At 34.3% G+C, this 15,526-nt stretch overlaps 1 protein-coding gene across 1 annotated transcript; it reads left to right on the top strand.

Moving 5' to 3' along the window:
• The first annotated feature begins 4,106 nt into the window (after window positions 1-4,106).
• Window positions 4,107-14,952, top strand: LOC147069841 (phospholipase A2-like). Its single transcript, XM_085950354.1, has 4 exons — window positions 4,107-4,221; window positions 12,289-12,460; window positions 13,222-13,374; window positions 14,868-14,952. Exons 1-4 carry the CDS (start codon window positions 4,107-4,109, stop codon window positions 14,950-14,952), a joined length of 525 nt encoding a protein of 174 aa, XP_085806480.1.
• The last annotated feature ends 574 nt before the right edge of the window (window positions 14,953-15,526 follow it).

The following is a 15,526-nucleotide window of genomic DNA, read 5'->3' as shown; positions in this document are numbered from 1 at the left end:
ATCTTCTTCTATTCGTATGCGTTTCTATTCCATTCATCCGATTGCAATAAAATGTTTGTCAGTATTTGTGTCAACACCCGCAAAGGTTTCTGAATTAGTACAACCATCTTCTTCTTCTATTCTATCTTCTATTCGTATGCGTTCCTATACCATTCATCCGATTGCAATGAAATTTTGATCAAGTGTTGTGCTCACGCCGCAAAGGTTTCTGAATTGTTAAAACTATTTTCTTTTTTTTCTATTATATCTTCTTCTATTTGTATGCGTTCTTATATCATTCATCCGATTGCGATGAAATTTTGACCAGTTGTTGTGAGTACGCCCGCAAAGAGTTCTGAATTAGTACACCCATCTTCTTCTTCTTCTATTCGTATGCGTTCCTATACCATTCATCCGATTGCAATGAAAATTCGATTAAGTGTTGTGTTCACGCCCGCAAAGGTTTCTGAATTGATACAACCATTTTCTTCTTCTTTTTCTTCTATTCTATCTTCTTCTATTCGTATGCGTTCTTATACCATTCATCTAATTGCGATAAAATTTTGACCAGTTGTTGTGCGCAAGCCCGCAAAGGTTTTTGAATTAGTACAACTGCCTTCTTCTTCTTCTTCTTCTATTCGTATGCGTTCCTATACCATTCATCCGATTGCGATGAAACTTTGGTGAGTTGTCGTGCGCACGCCTGCAAAGGTTTCTGAATTAGTACAACCATCATCTTCTTCTTCTATTCGAATGCCTACCTACACCATTCATCCGATTGCAATGAAACTTTGGTGAGTTGTCGTGCGCATGCCCACGAAGATTTCTGAATAAGAAAATCATCTTCTACTTCTATTCGTATGCGTTCCTATACCATTCATCCGATTGCAATGACATTTTGATCAAGTGTTGTGCCCTTGCCCGTAAAGGTTTCTGAATTAGTACAATCATCTTTTTCTTCTTCTATTTGTATGCGTTCTTATGCCATTCATCCGATTGTGATGAAATTTTGACCAGTTGTTGTGCGCACGCCCGCGAAGGTTTTTGAATTAGTACAGCCATCTTCTTCTTCTTCTATTCGTATGCGTTCCTATACCATTAATCCGAAAGCAATGAAACTTTGGTGAGTTGTCATGCGCGTGCTCACGAAGATTTCTGATTTAGAAAATCATCTTCTACTATTCGTATGCGTTCCTATACCATTCATCCGATTGCGATGAAACTTTTGTCAGTTGTTGTGCGCACACCTGCGAAGGTTTCTAAATTATTATTATATAAAATACAAAGTTTGTTGTTTGTTTGTTCCATCCAATTTTGATTTTTTTTTTACTACATATTAATAACATTAATAACGTTTTCATATTTTGGATTCGATTTTAATTTAGTGTTCTTATGTTTGATCTTTACTCCTATTAGAATTATTTTCATATTGCCATATTGTATTACAAAGATATTTTAATATTAAAAAAATAATTACCTATTATTATTTTTCAAATATCTAAGATAAATATAACCACGAAGCGACCCTGTGCGAAGCCGGGTACTTCAGCTAGTACTGTATAAAAAAATGGGGCGACATTTTGGCGCTGCCTAGGGCGGCATTTTGTCTAGGGACGTCACTGATATTCGAAGTATGAGCAATAACTAGCACTACGAGCGAAGTTTACAGTTCCGTGTCTTCTAATATACGTTTTTATTTTTTATAATATGCGTATTTTAATAACTTTTTATATACTTACGTTTTTTAAATTTTCTGTTGAATCATATAAACTTGACTTTACTAGCTTAAAGCGTCAATTATATTGAGCTAGTTCTGCCTGTAAAGTCGCCCAGTGTCTTCATCGAACAAGCTAACAAGCAGATTGTAAACAATCTATCGAGAAAAGTTGAAAGCCGGTCAACTTTACACGCTACACGCCGGCGTGTGGGCCTACTGCGTCTGCGCAGTAGAGCGTAGTAGCGACCTCCCGGTAAAAAACGAACTACGCTCTGTCAAAATAGTCGCTAGCTTGTTGGCTTCTCAACGAATGCAAAGTTTTGTGTGTCATCACAATCGCAGTAACTGAATCGCCCGCTTTTAAATTCGCCAACAAACAGCTCGTAAAGTAGCTCAATGTAATTGACACATAAGAAGTATTAATTGTTCATTGTTGGATTGTGATTAGTACTTTAAAAGATAATATTATAAACATAAGGAAGCTGGAGAAACAGACAGGTAATACCTAAATAATAATTACCTAGGTAAGTAGTCTCTTATAGTAGTTTGTCATTCGTTTTTTCACTAAATTAAATTAGCCGAAATTAATTCAAATTATGACTACTAATTATTATGTTTGCATATACGTCATACTACATTCAGTTCAGAGCTGGAAATGGAACCGCGACCGAAGCTTGGAACCCTGAGAACCCCTTAAGTATTTGGGAACCGGAACCCCTTAAAATATCTGTTATAATATATTATGTAAATTGTACGTAGAACATTTCACCGTGGCACAGTTCGCCGTGAGCTTTCTTATCGGAAAGAGATGACCGTATACTATACGGTCTTCAATTTTATTAGAATCAATATGAACATTAATCCAATTTGTATAGCTGATTTTGGTAAAATTCATGAATTCAATAATGAAAACCTAACCTAACCTAACAAATAATGCAGTAGGTACCTATATCGGCTATTTTCAAAATTTGTTTGCTACTGGCTTTCTGTAAAGTGTAAGCCGATAAGAACCATGTTTTATTCAGACATGAATTTTATGTCAGTAATAGACGACCCAAAGAGGTTGGACGGTTTTTAATATACGTCCATATATTTCCGATAATATCTATAATATACAATATAGCTAGATAGGTGTCTATCTAAATACGGGGGTTGTCCAAGAATTAAAAACCTTTATTATTTTAACAATCGGGAAAATTTAATCTTTATAAAAAAAAATCGGTGTGTGTTTACTTATGTACGCGCGTTAAAAGTTATACTTCTTTGGCGTAACAAAACAAAACTTGTGATAAACTAGATTCTTTGACTAGATCTTAATTATCTTGTTAAATTACACACTCAAGAAAATGAACCGCTTATTGGAACGCCGTTGGCTTATTTCTATACACTTTAACTTATATTACTAAATTATATAATGGTTTCTCCTTGTTTTTATTTTTAACGTACCAACTGTCACTCGTTAAATTCGTTGAAACAGACGTTTAATAGTTTGTTTACGTAAGGAATCGCAAATGGCCGAAAATAATAAATTCGCTGCCTAGGCAACGGAACAATTCTAAATTATAATATTATACTGTATAATCGTCACGATTTCATTATCATACTGTAGCATAAATGTAGTGCGTTCGGCTGATAACCGAACAATCGGTGGTTCGAATCCAATCGAGTGCGTTTTTTTTTCTTGTGAAAAAATAAATTATGTGTTACATGTCACACGCCAAAAATACAATTTCCCAAACGCGCCAAAAGAATTATTATAACTTCAAAAGGTAGGTATATATCCCACTATTTTTCAACGTAGTCCCCGTTACGATCGATGCACTTGGTGATCCGTGGCACTAGTTCCTTGATTCCCTTGTCGTAGAACTCCGGCGCCGAAGTCCTCAAAAATAATTCCACCTCTTCCTCCACGTCCTCGTCGGTCTCGAAGCGTTTTCCGGCCAAATGTTGCTTCAGGTGAAGAAAAAGATGGAAATCACTTGGCGCCAGGTCGGAGTTATGCGCAGGATGACGAAGGACATCCCATTTGAATGAGTCCTAAAGAACGGTGGTGATGTCGTGCAGCAAACACACACCCTTGGCCAGCTTTCCTCGACGCTTGTTTTGGATAGCCCTTCGGAGGTTCGAAGTTGGTTGTATGGTAGACTTACTGACGTCTGGGATCAAAATTGAAAGCTCACGGACTGTCAGACGGTGATCTTCACAAACATTATCATTAATTTACTTTAACAAAACGTCTCCAATTGATGACCTCCTTCCTCTCCCCTCCTCATCATGAACACTTGTTCTACCACTCGAAAACTCGCCACACCACTTCCTGACATTCCGCTGCTTCGTCAATTTACCATAAATGGATATGAGACGACGATGGATTTCAACAGGGTGGACTCCCTCCAGATTGAGTAAGTGAATGATTAAACGCACCTCGCAGGCGGCGGGATTCAACAATGGTACGTCCATCTCAAATGGAAGCAACGGTCACGCTGAAGTAGCTATGGAGCTGGCTCACCACTCTTTCTGCAGAGGTAAGACTGCGCCAGTGCTGCCATCTTTTGAGAAATAACATCCGCGTCGCCGAAAATGACTGAAGGCCTTTAATTCTTGGAGAACCCTCGTAAATTTATTTTTGTTAATAACGAAAGCGAACCATAGAATCGGTGTTTTTAAAACAAACGAATCCAGATCTAGCCAGGAACCGAATCGATCAAAAATGGGAATTCAAACAGCTCTGTCTAGTATATCTATAATTAACTAGTCAAGTATTTAATTGATTACAATTAATATTAACAATGACAGCGTTTTAGTGGATAATCATTAGCTGCAAGACAATTTAACTTTAATTGTATTAGAACAAATACGTTCGACTCACGGCACCAGTACCCACCTACTTGATCATGAAGAAAAATCTTCTTATATCTAAACAGATAGACCCTTAGAGCGGAATGCACAATCTAAGATTTCGATCCTAAGGATAAGTCGCCGAAAAGCATGACTTAACTATAGACAATCCTGAGTATACAGTTAAGGAATCCTTAACCATAGACTACTTTTGATATGAACACGCCCCCTTCTGCATTACCATTTACCACTGACAGCTGTTGTCAAAATAAATTCGCATGTCTATAAAACAGTCCATACACTCAAATTCATTTAACAATGTACCTCAATATGGATATTGATAGTGTTAATTCGTTTGGCATGTACTTAGAGAATATTATTTTACTTTTATACGCCAGCCCGCAGAAATACAAAATGCCAGGTGAAGAATGACACTTGACGCTAGTGTTACCATGTTAAAAAAATATCTTGCGGTGCCTGTGGAATCACGTATAATGACTTATAACGGAAACATAAGAGTATTATAATTAAATATGTATATGTATTTAAAGTTATTGCATTTATAAAATGCAGTTTTGTCATCGTTTAACAATTATAAAATACTTTACCTAAACTCTAGGAAAGAAAATTTTTAAAAATGGTATTATTTTCAATAGAAATGATCTTAACTAAAGACAATGTTTCTGCATAGTGTTTTCTGCTAAGGAAATTTTAGTTATGACAAATGTTTCTGCATTCCGCTCTTAATGCATAATACTGTAACTGAAATAAGGTTACTATGACTCAGTGGCGATGGGTAGAGGTAGGCTTTTAAGATCAGCCAAAAACAGTGCACAATAAGACTACAATTATACAAACGGTGTTGGTTAGTTTTTAAAATTCAATTAAACCCTGCGAAACTAAGCAGTAATAAATAATAGTCAAAAAATACTCGTCTATCTTCTAAAATGTCTAAACTATCCAATTAAATCGTACATAACTTTAGATATTTTATAGACAGAATAATATTTTGTATCTATTACAGTTTGGTAAAATTAAAAAAACGTAAAAAAATTAACCAACAATCGGTATGCATTTGTGAAATATATATTTTAATCCAAAGAAAACAAATAAGTATTAATGAAAATGTATGCACCATTTTGTCGTGTCGACAAAAAGTATACCAAAACTATCATGGTTTGGTTTAGGCAGGGTTTAATTGATTTTTAAAAACTAACTAACACCATCTGTAAATAATTGTTGTCTTGGTTCAATAAAAATAAATATCTACGTATGATTAACAAAGTTTAATGTGCACTATTTATGGCGGATACTGGCTAGCTGGAAGACAATTTACGTGGCAAATTCGTCTGTATAGCAAAATCCACACGTGTGCTCTGGTTTTTTTTTCAGAGCCGCTTGAAGATAACGATGCCTTCGATTAGTACTGTAAACCTATTAATTGTTACCATCGTAATAATGCATCGGAAACACGTGTGAAACGATGTATTAATTCAATCGTGATTAAGTATTGACCAAAGCAGAGCCAGTTTAATTTTTGTTTGAAATCCGCGCCATTTTAACGCCGCCTCACGGCGAAAGCGAATAGCATAGTCAGGCCGTGGAGCAAAACTGTATATTTCGATCGTAGTGCTAGTTATTGCTCATACACTGAATGCAATATTCTGTTTAAAAATATGACGATTGTTTAATATTAAAATAAATGGTAGGTAACTAATATGTTACTTGATTTGAACGGAATATACAGTTGAAAATATTCATTTACTGTGGACAACACAAATATGGACCGTCCAAATCAACCCATTCCGCACCATACTCGGTCTTAATCGAGCGTATCACGAGGTCCTAAATTTGGATATGAAGCATCAGCAGATTTTACGCCTGTGAATGCCTCAGGAGCAGATACATATGACTGAGATCACCACGCTCTCAAGTTCGTTTTCATTTTAAGTTAGTTTTAAGGTTAGTTTTTATAAAATCAATTAAACCTTGCAGAAACCAAACCATAAAAGCTTTGGTATATTTTGGGCGATACGACAAAATTGTACAGACTTTTTCATTCATAATATGTACTTATTAGTTTTCGTTGGATTAAGAATACTAATATTACACATATTGTTAGCTCATTTTTTTTAATTCATTAAACCCTGCCTAAACCAAACTATAATAGATAAAAATATTATTCTATGTATTTATAAAATATTCAAAGTTATGTATGATTTAATTGCGTATTATTAGATATTTTATAGATAGACGAGTATTTTTTGACTATTATCTATTATAGCTTGGTTTCGCAGGGCTTAATTGAATTTTAAAAACTAACCAATGTCGTCTGTAAATTGTAGTTTTATTTCAATGAAAACAAATACTTATGATTGACAAAGTTTAGTGTGCATAATTTATGGCGGATCTTAACAGCCTACCTCCACTTCGCCAACATACTATGTTCAGTACCTACTATGTTTATTTTATGAAAAATTTTAACGGAAGTAATTTTTAATACATAATCAGGTATCACATAAACTATTCGTTTTCTAAATATAAAGAAAAATCTTTCATTATACATGGCAGAGTTCTCTCGCGAGTATAATCTGTAAGGGATCTTGGCGTTACGTTTGACAGTAAACTGACGTTTAGTGGTCATATAGATACCATTTGTAAAAAGGCGCTAAAATGTTGAGCTTTGTCTTGCGTACTTCCCGGGTCTTTTCGGATGTTACGGTACTAAAAATTCTCTATAACCCCTTAGTTAGAAGCAGAATTGAGAGTGGGTCTATCGTTTGGGCCCCGCATCAGTTGAAGTACGGCCTTATGTTGGAGAGAGTCCAAAAGAAAATTTTGAGACTTCTTTACTTTCGGCTGTATGGATATTATCCATGTGTGTCTCTGATAATTACCTTAGGAATCGAGGGCATCCGTTGTTTGTTCTCCCAAGCTGCAGAACTAACCTGCCATTGATGATGCCAATTGGAAGGGCACTAACCATGTTTAATGAAATCGCTTCGGATATTAATATATTCCACTTACGTGAGGATGGATTTAGGTGGACGTTGTTTTATAAGTTTTTAAGATATGGTCTATAGATAGTTCACTGCGTGTGCTTCCATCTACTTTTATTTTTGTTGCTTTATTTTATTTCTTATTTTATTACTTATTGTAGTATTAGTCACATTTCTCTTTATTTTTATTTAAAAAATTGTTAATACTTATTTTAAGTCATGCAGCGCTCGAAATGGAAAATTTTACGAACCGGATCGCTCAATACTTTGCCGAAAATATTAACATATGTATGTAGGTATAAGTTTGTTAGATTTTTTATTATATGGCTTATCTAGCTCAGCGCATCTATTCTATACACAATGCTGCTATCGGCGGCTATCAAGGGTAGTTTATCATATTTATTCATTGAGGTATTATAATTGTTACAATAAGTTAGCCGACTAAACTGTCAAAACTGTCTATCTTGCTTTAAAAGTTAACACAGCCAAGAGAGTTGATTTTAAAACATAGCACCATTTGTAGTTCAGACGGTTAACTTATTGTAATAATTATTTAACCTCCTCAATACATAAATATAATAAACAACCCTTGATAGCCGCCGATAGCAGCCTTGTATATAGAATAGATGCGTAAATGGTTAAATTAATTTTTTCACGAGACGGAGCGATAATTTTAGGGGTTTCATGAAGCGGAACGGCGTTCCGGTGCTTTCCGGTCCATTTCGACCCCTGATGTCATGTCGTGAACGCTTTGAATTGGTAATTTGTTATGTTCATTATATGTAGCTAAAATAAATAAATTTGATTTGTAAATTTGTAACTATTGTACTTATAGTTGTACAAAACTACAATAATATGTATCTACGTATAATTAATTATGTCTTTCGTGGCCTATTTATTGATTACCTCGTGTGGATCGCACTTGAAAATGTATCTGTATTTCATTGAAACGAGCGCGATAAATACGGAAATTAAAATTATAATTGCAATCAGCCAATTAGCCAAAACGCACTGCATCTATAAAAACTGTTTTCCCCCATTTTCCCCAATCAATATGCTGTAATACACCTCACCGTTTAGATTGCGTCGTGGAAACTGTCACATTTTTTTCCACGTGTGTTCATAATTTGACAGGTTCAAGTAGTATGGCGCTAAACGAATTATTGTCATCAGTGTTGCCACGCAAAGAATTAATATTTTTAATCATTATTTTTCTAAACATTAGTTTCGTGAATTGTTGGGTGTTTAATAGTATCAATTCGAAGAATAATAAAGCCTTGGGCGAGTGGAATTCTGATGAAGGAGTCTATCCAATACCGTACGAACCAGGTGACACGAATGAAATTAATGAAGATGACCCACCAGATCCGCCAAAAGAGAGATTTGTTTTGACAATGCCAGGTGAGTTGGGATTAGGGAATCCAATCCCGAGCCAAATTTTTGATCCCGGGATTTCGGGATTACAATTTGACGATCCCGGGATTGGCATTTTTTCGATAGTTAAAATTAAATTTTTATATATACAAAAAACATTGATAAAACCGGTCAAAAATTAATAAAATAAATAATTTATACTATTTAAGACAAGTATTGTTAATATTGTGCACGTTTAATCTTGGACATACATAGGTGTAATGCAGTAAATAATATTGTAATATAAATAATAATGTGAGAGTAAAACAGTTATTTTTATTTATGAAAAGATAACAAATACAAATACAAGTTCAATTAAAATAAAAATAAAAAATAACATATTGTGTCGATAATAAATACAAACTAGCATGAAGTTTTCATGAAGTATCCGGAGATTCCCCCTGTGATCAATGGGTCTCCAGAATAGCATTTTCTGGTAGAAACGTCGAACTAAATGTTTCTTGATTTATTTTTATTCTATTTCTCAAATTCATATCAAGAAAGTGCGAAGCCTTGTTTGTTTCCAATCTTTCTCATTTTTATTAATTTATGTGAAAAAATAAAATGAATTGGTAACACAATATGGATAATCAATCAAACTTCATTCAAACTCAGTTTATTTCTATCGTAGTTATATCTTATTAAAGGTATTTTTTCTGTTATATTTTCGTTTTTATGTTATTGTCCATAAAAAAAAATGATTTAATGATGGTATATCCCACAGGTGTAAGAAGCACCAACCCCACGACTCAATCATCAAAAGCCAAATGGCATTGCACTAATAGTGCATGCCACTGGCGAAGGGTGGAGGTAGACTGTTAAGATCCGCCATAAATAGTGCACATTATACTTTGTTAGTCAGACGTAATTGTTTTTATTGAAATAAGAGTACAATTTACAGATGGCGTTAGTTAGTTTTTAAAAATCAATTAAACCCTACCTAGATCAAAGCATAATAGTTTTGGAATTTTTTGGCCGAAACGACAAAATTATGCACACTTTTTCATTCATATTTATTTGTTTTCGATGGATTAAGAATACATATTCCACATACTGTTGTACTTCCACATTAATCCCTGCCTAAACCAAACTATGATAAATAAAAAATAATATTCCATCTATAAAATTTAATATCCAAAGTTATGTATTATTTAATTGTATAGTTTTGGATATTTTATAGATAGACGAGTATTTTTTTACTATTATCGATTTTTAAAAACTAACCAACACTGTGAAGATCTTAAATACATTTTTTGTAAAGTTTACTATATGTATACAAAATGATTTGATTTGAATTGTTTATAATTCTTATGCATTATTTTGTATCCAGACACCTACGTTTAGTTGTAATGCAATTAATACTATTGTTTACAAGGCCCATATTATATATTATACATTTTACTGAGTGATATTATTACTTAGGTAGATAAGTAACTAGATACCTAGTAAAAAAATGTTGGTTGTCCAACCGATTTGACATTTTAATATAATATTTAAAGAGAATACGAAAAAACAGGATTTCATCCAGCATTCCTTTCACTTGATATGTATTGAGAGTATTCAGTAGAGAGAGTAGCATGACCCCACATCCTGGAGCGTCCCCCCAGACGATGATCTTCGACGGGCCCCCTACCTATCGCTAAGATTAAATATAGTGTTATACTCTGCAGTAGCATTTTGCAAAATCATCAGCCGAATTCTAACTCACATTTGAAATATTTTTGAAGGGAACTTTGAAACCTACTTTATTTATTATTTGTATAGATAAATCTATAAGTAGGTACATCATATTTTAGTAGGACTATTGATGAAAATTCTTCTTTCGACCATATCCGATCCTGATAGGATCATATGGGCCTCCACAGAGTAGAGGTTTGTATTGACAGATTTTGTTTTTTACGAGAAATGGATGTCAGCCACTTGCTCAACCTATTAAGTCCATACCCTGACACACACAAATTGAAAAACAATATGTGTACTTACTTGCCAGACCCAGGATTCGAACCTGGGACCCACCCCCTAATAGTTCAACGCTTAAGCCGCGCGACCATCGTGGGTGTTCGATTGATGAAAATAATGATGCATAAATGTGTATATACTTATAAATAACTTAAATACGATCTTTCAAAGAACACTTCTGTAAAAATTTTCAAATGTGTGTTACAATTTCTGCATTCAGCAGACGAATAATTGGTATTCGAGGTAAACTTAATGGTATTCAGTGTATATTTAGCATTTTTTTGTATTTGTTTACACATCCACTTGAATTATGGGGAGTGTTCGGATTAGGAATAAGTAGTTGTCGACTATTGATAGTTGATACACATTAATCGAAAATTGCATCCTACAATCGCATATATTAATATGTTAATAATTTTGAAATAAAGTAGCGCCGCCGGTGACTTCTTTTACTATTACAGCACATTTTCAATATGTGTTTATCTCAATTGTCTGGTTGACATGCCACATTGGCCAGACACACAGTGTCCTGAAACTTGTACGTATTCAGTTCGCCGTTTCCCACTTCACCGTGAAATTTATCGGAAATATATGGCCGTATATTAAAGACCGTCCAACCTCTTTCAGTCGTATAGTACTGACATAAAAGTGATGTCTAAATAAAACACGGTTCTTGTCGGTTTACACTTTGCAGGAAGCCAGTACCAAACACATTGTATCAATAGCCGATATACTGGATTATTTATTAGGTTAGGTTAGGTTTTCATTTTTGAAATTAACTATGGAAATTGCATTAATTTTCATATTGTATCTAATAAATTGGAGATCGTATAGTTACGGTCATCTCTTTCCGATAAAAATGCTCACGGCAAATTGTGCCACGGTGAAATGCTTTACGTATAATTTTTTATACAGATATTTTAAGAGGTTCGGGTTCCCAAATATTTAAGGAGTTCTCAGGGTTCCAAGCTTCGGTCCCGGTTCCATTTCCAGCTCTGAACTGTATGTAGTATGACGTATGTGCAAACGTAATTAGTAGCCATAAATTCAAATTCAGCTAATTTTATTTAGTGACAAAACGAATGACAAACCACTATAAGAGACTACTTACCTAGGTAATTATTATTTATTACCTGTCTGTTTCCCCAGATTCCTTATGTTAATATATTATAATAGAGAGCCCTATCACCACCCCCCCCCCTAGTGGGGGCGAAGCAGAGTAGATACGTATTAATTATTAATTAAAACACTTTAAAATATAAACTACCTATCAAAAATGTCTCAGTTTGCAAGCTTCATATTTTTACGCTAGGTGCCTCTGGTAGGACCATAATCATGATACTGATTAAAAATAGTTTAATTAACATAATATTATTATATTTGTTTGCATTTCAGGGACAAAATGGTGCGGTCCTGGTAACATAGCCCTTCACTACAACGACGTTGGACCATTCAATGAAACGGACAAGTGTTGTCGGACCCACGACCTCTGCACTGACATTATTCCTGCTGGCCACACTGCACACGGGCTGCAGAATGATGACTTCTACACCAAGTAAATGGCATTTTAATTTTAGTTTTTAATTATTCATGTATTTTTATTCAGTGGTGCATTTAGTGGCGTAGAGGCCCGACGCCCTGTCTGTTTACATTAAAACATTTAAGATCTTGGTTAATAATTTGTATGACAATTCAACTGTTTCGAGGTTCCCTTTTAAATCTTCTGATGAAGCGATTGCCGTAGCGAACAGCCCGTAGAGCTCAGCATTATATCTTCTCCTCCAATTGGTGCCGTCCCTGATCGGTCCATAGGTATATACGGCGGAGAATTTTTCTTTCAAAAATCTTCAGGGCTCGTTCATTTCGCAGAGTTAATGTCCAGGTTTCCGATGCGTAGGTGACTACTGGCTTTACAAGTGTCTTGTAAAGAGTACTTTTAGTTCGGCGAGATAGTATGCGGGACTTAAAATGTCTTAACCCATAGCTTACGGGCCGCACAAAATTGTGTTTTTGCTAATTACTTTTCAAATGCAAATTAACACGTTAATTACAAAAGCATTGTGTTAACAGGCCAAAGTAGCATTTATTCTCAGACATGATTCTCTTGTTGATTTCTTCTGTAATATCATTATGTCGAGTTACAAGAGAACCAAGGTATATGAAACTGTCGACCGTATCAAACTTGTATGCACCAATATCTAACTTTGGCGGTCTTTAACATACCGCCATAATTTCCGATAAACATTTCACGGTGAAGTGTGGATACGGCGAACTGCTTACGCATGTTGTTAATTACTGCGTTTCTGTTTCTTTCAGACTAAATTGTAGATGCGATGACAAATTTTACAAATGCTTGAGAAACTCCAAAGATGGCATGGGGGACAATATAGGAAAGTTATATTTCAATGTGATAGGAACACAATGCTTTCGGAATGATTATCCCATCATCAAATGCCTGAAGTATAGAGGGTAAATATAATTTAAATTTATGTATTATTTAAGTATTCATCCAAATATGACGGTATTTCGTAATCGGGGAAAGGGATTGTTAGTATATTGTGATGATTTTTAATATCACAAAACCAACAATACCCCTTACACATTAGCGTTTTAAGAACACACACTCCAGTTTTTTATTTAAAACATTTCAATGGTCGTTTCACTCGAGACACCTGTGTGTCTGGTGTCTCGTGTGAAACGGCTCTAAACTCACGCGTGTGCCGCCGTTTGTAGCGCTAAAAATAACAATATGTAAGTGGTATGTAAGTGGTTGAGTGTTGTTCTGACCCCGTGAACCCGTCTAATGTGAAACCGATTTAAAAACCGTCTAGCGTGCATTAGGTCACGTACACGTAGATGGGCGTCCGGGCACCGTGAATACAGTTACAATGGACGCCTGCTACACGGCGCCGTTTCGATTTTTAACATTCGCCGTGTAATGTGAAAAGGGCATTGCTCTTCTTCAAGCCACTAAAAGAATGTCGCTGTTCAAGTTTTTACCGTACAGTCAATATAAAACATCTAAAATTATGTATAGTTTAATGGCACAGTTTTAGATATTTTATAGGTAAACGAATAATTTTTAACTATTATCTACTATAATAGTTTAGATTTGGAAGGGTTTAATTGAATTTTAAAAACTAACAAACACTATCTAGACACTGTAATCGCAGTGCAATGAAAACATAGACGTGTACCTGACAAAGTTTAGTGTGCAATATTTTTAACGAATCCAAACAGCCTACCTCCACCCTTCGCCACTGATAGAAGACGCTACCATATATAGCAGGAAGTCGCAGGTTCTGTGTACAGTGCGGGTACTGTTTGGATTAGGGATTGCAATACCGGTATTCCAGTATTTATCAATACCGAAATACCGGTTTTAAAAATCCAAAATACCGGAATTTTTGGTATTAAGAAAGCACACTGGTTTATGTTTTTGAAAATGAATTATAAGTTATGTGCTGCTAAAATGCAAATATATTGAGTGAATCCAACAGACGTGAAAAAATAATAAAACAAATTTCATCAAATATATTTATATAATTATATTTGTAGCGATGAATTACATGACAAAATGTTCACTTATTCTATAATTATTGATGACTGTACAAGCGTTGAATTTAAGAAGCTTTCCTGCAGCCGGACTTATTTGCACTTGATGTACTTTTGAAGGCTTTAGTTAAAATTGTCAATATATTCAAATTATTTGTAAAAAATCACTAGTTCTACAATAATGATAAATATATATTTTTAAATGTCAACATAATAAATGTAGGTATGTAGGTTTTTGGTATAAAATAATATTTTATATAAATGTTCAAGAAATACCGGTATTCAATAATAAATACAGAAAAACCGGTATTGACATTTTCATTCGGTATTGCAATCCCTACTTTGGATATTATGCTGTACGTGTGTTGCTTTTGTTTATTTATTGTTTTTATTTGTTTTTTTTTTAGAATAATTCGACAGAAGTGTCTGGAGTACGAATATGACAAGGATAAGGACAAACTCTTCCAGTGGTTTGATGTGCCACCTTACTAATGAATAACGATATTATTTATTGTATTTGTAAGTTTAAGATAACTTCCTAAATACCGTAGGCTATTAATTAATGACCATAGAAATAAATTATTATTTAAAAAAACAAATAGTTTCAAATGAAAGATTCTTTTATTCTTCTTAAATATATTTATTGAATATACTTTTATAATTTGAAAACATCTCATGCGATTCCATGACAAAACGGAACAGTGACAAAACAGAAAATGACAAAACAGAACAGTGACAAAACAGAACAACAATAAATATAAAGATGACCTTTCAGGAAAAATATAAATTTAATATTGATATTGTCCTATCTTTATTGTGTTGATAGATTTTTAATAGCACAGATTTTCAATACGCCATAATAGATCAAATAATATACCTAATTTCTGCATTACGAATCGCTAGAAAGCCTCAAATAAACTTAACTCGGTGTTGCCGGCAAGCTTAAAGGCCCGTCCTGACCAGAAACTTGTGTCGCCAACCTCATAAAATTTAACGATAATCATCATATTTTATTGGACCATAAATTACATTAATCGTTTGTTGAACTAAGTTGACAAATGTTGCG

Source organism: Rhyacophila brunnea, unplaced genomic scaffold (genome assembly GCF_057557595.1).
Source record: "Rhyacophila brunnea isolate RB1 unplaced genomic scaffold, BYU_Rbru_1.0 scaffold_23, whole genome shotgun sequence".
Taxonomy (NCBI): Eukaryota; Metazoa; Arthropoda; class Insecta; order Trichoptera; family Rhyacophilidae; genus Rhyacophila; species Rhyacophila brunnea.
Note: the sequence above shows the minus strand (reverse complement) of the source record. Positions and strands in the feature narration are given on the sequence as shown.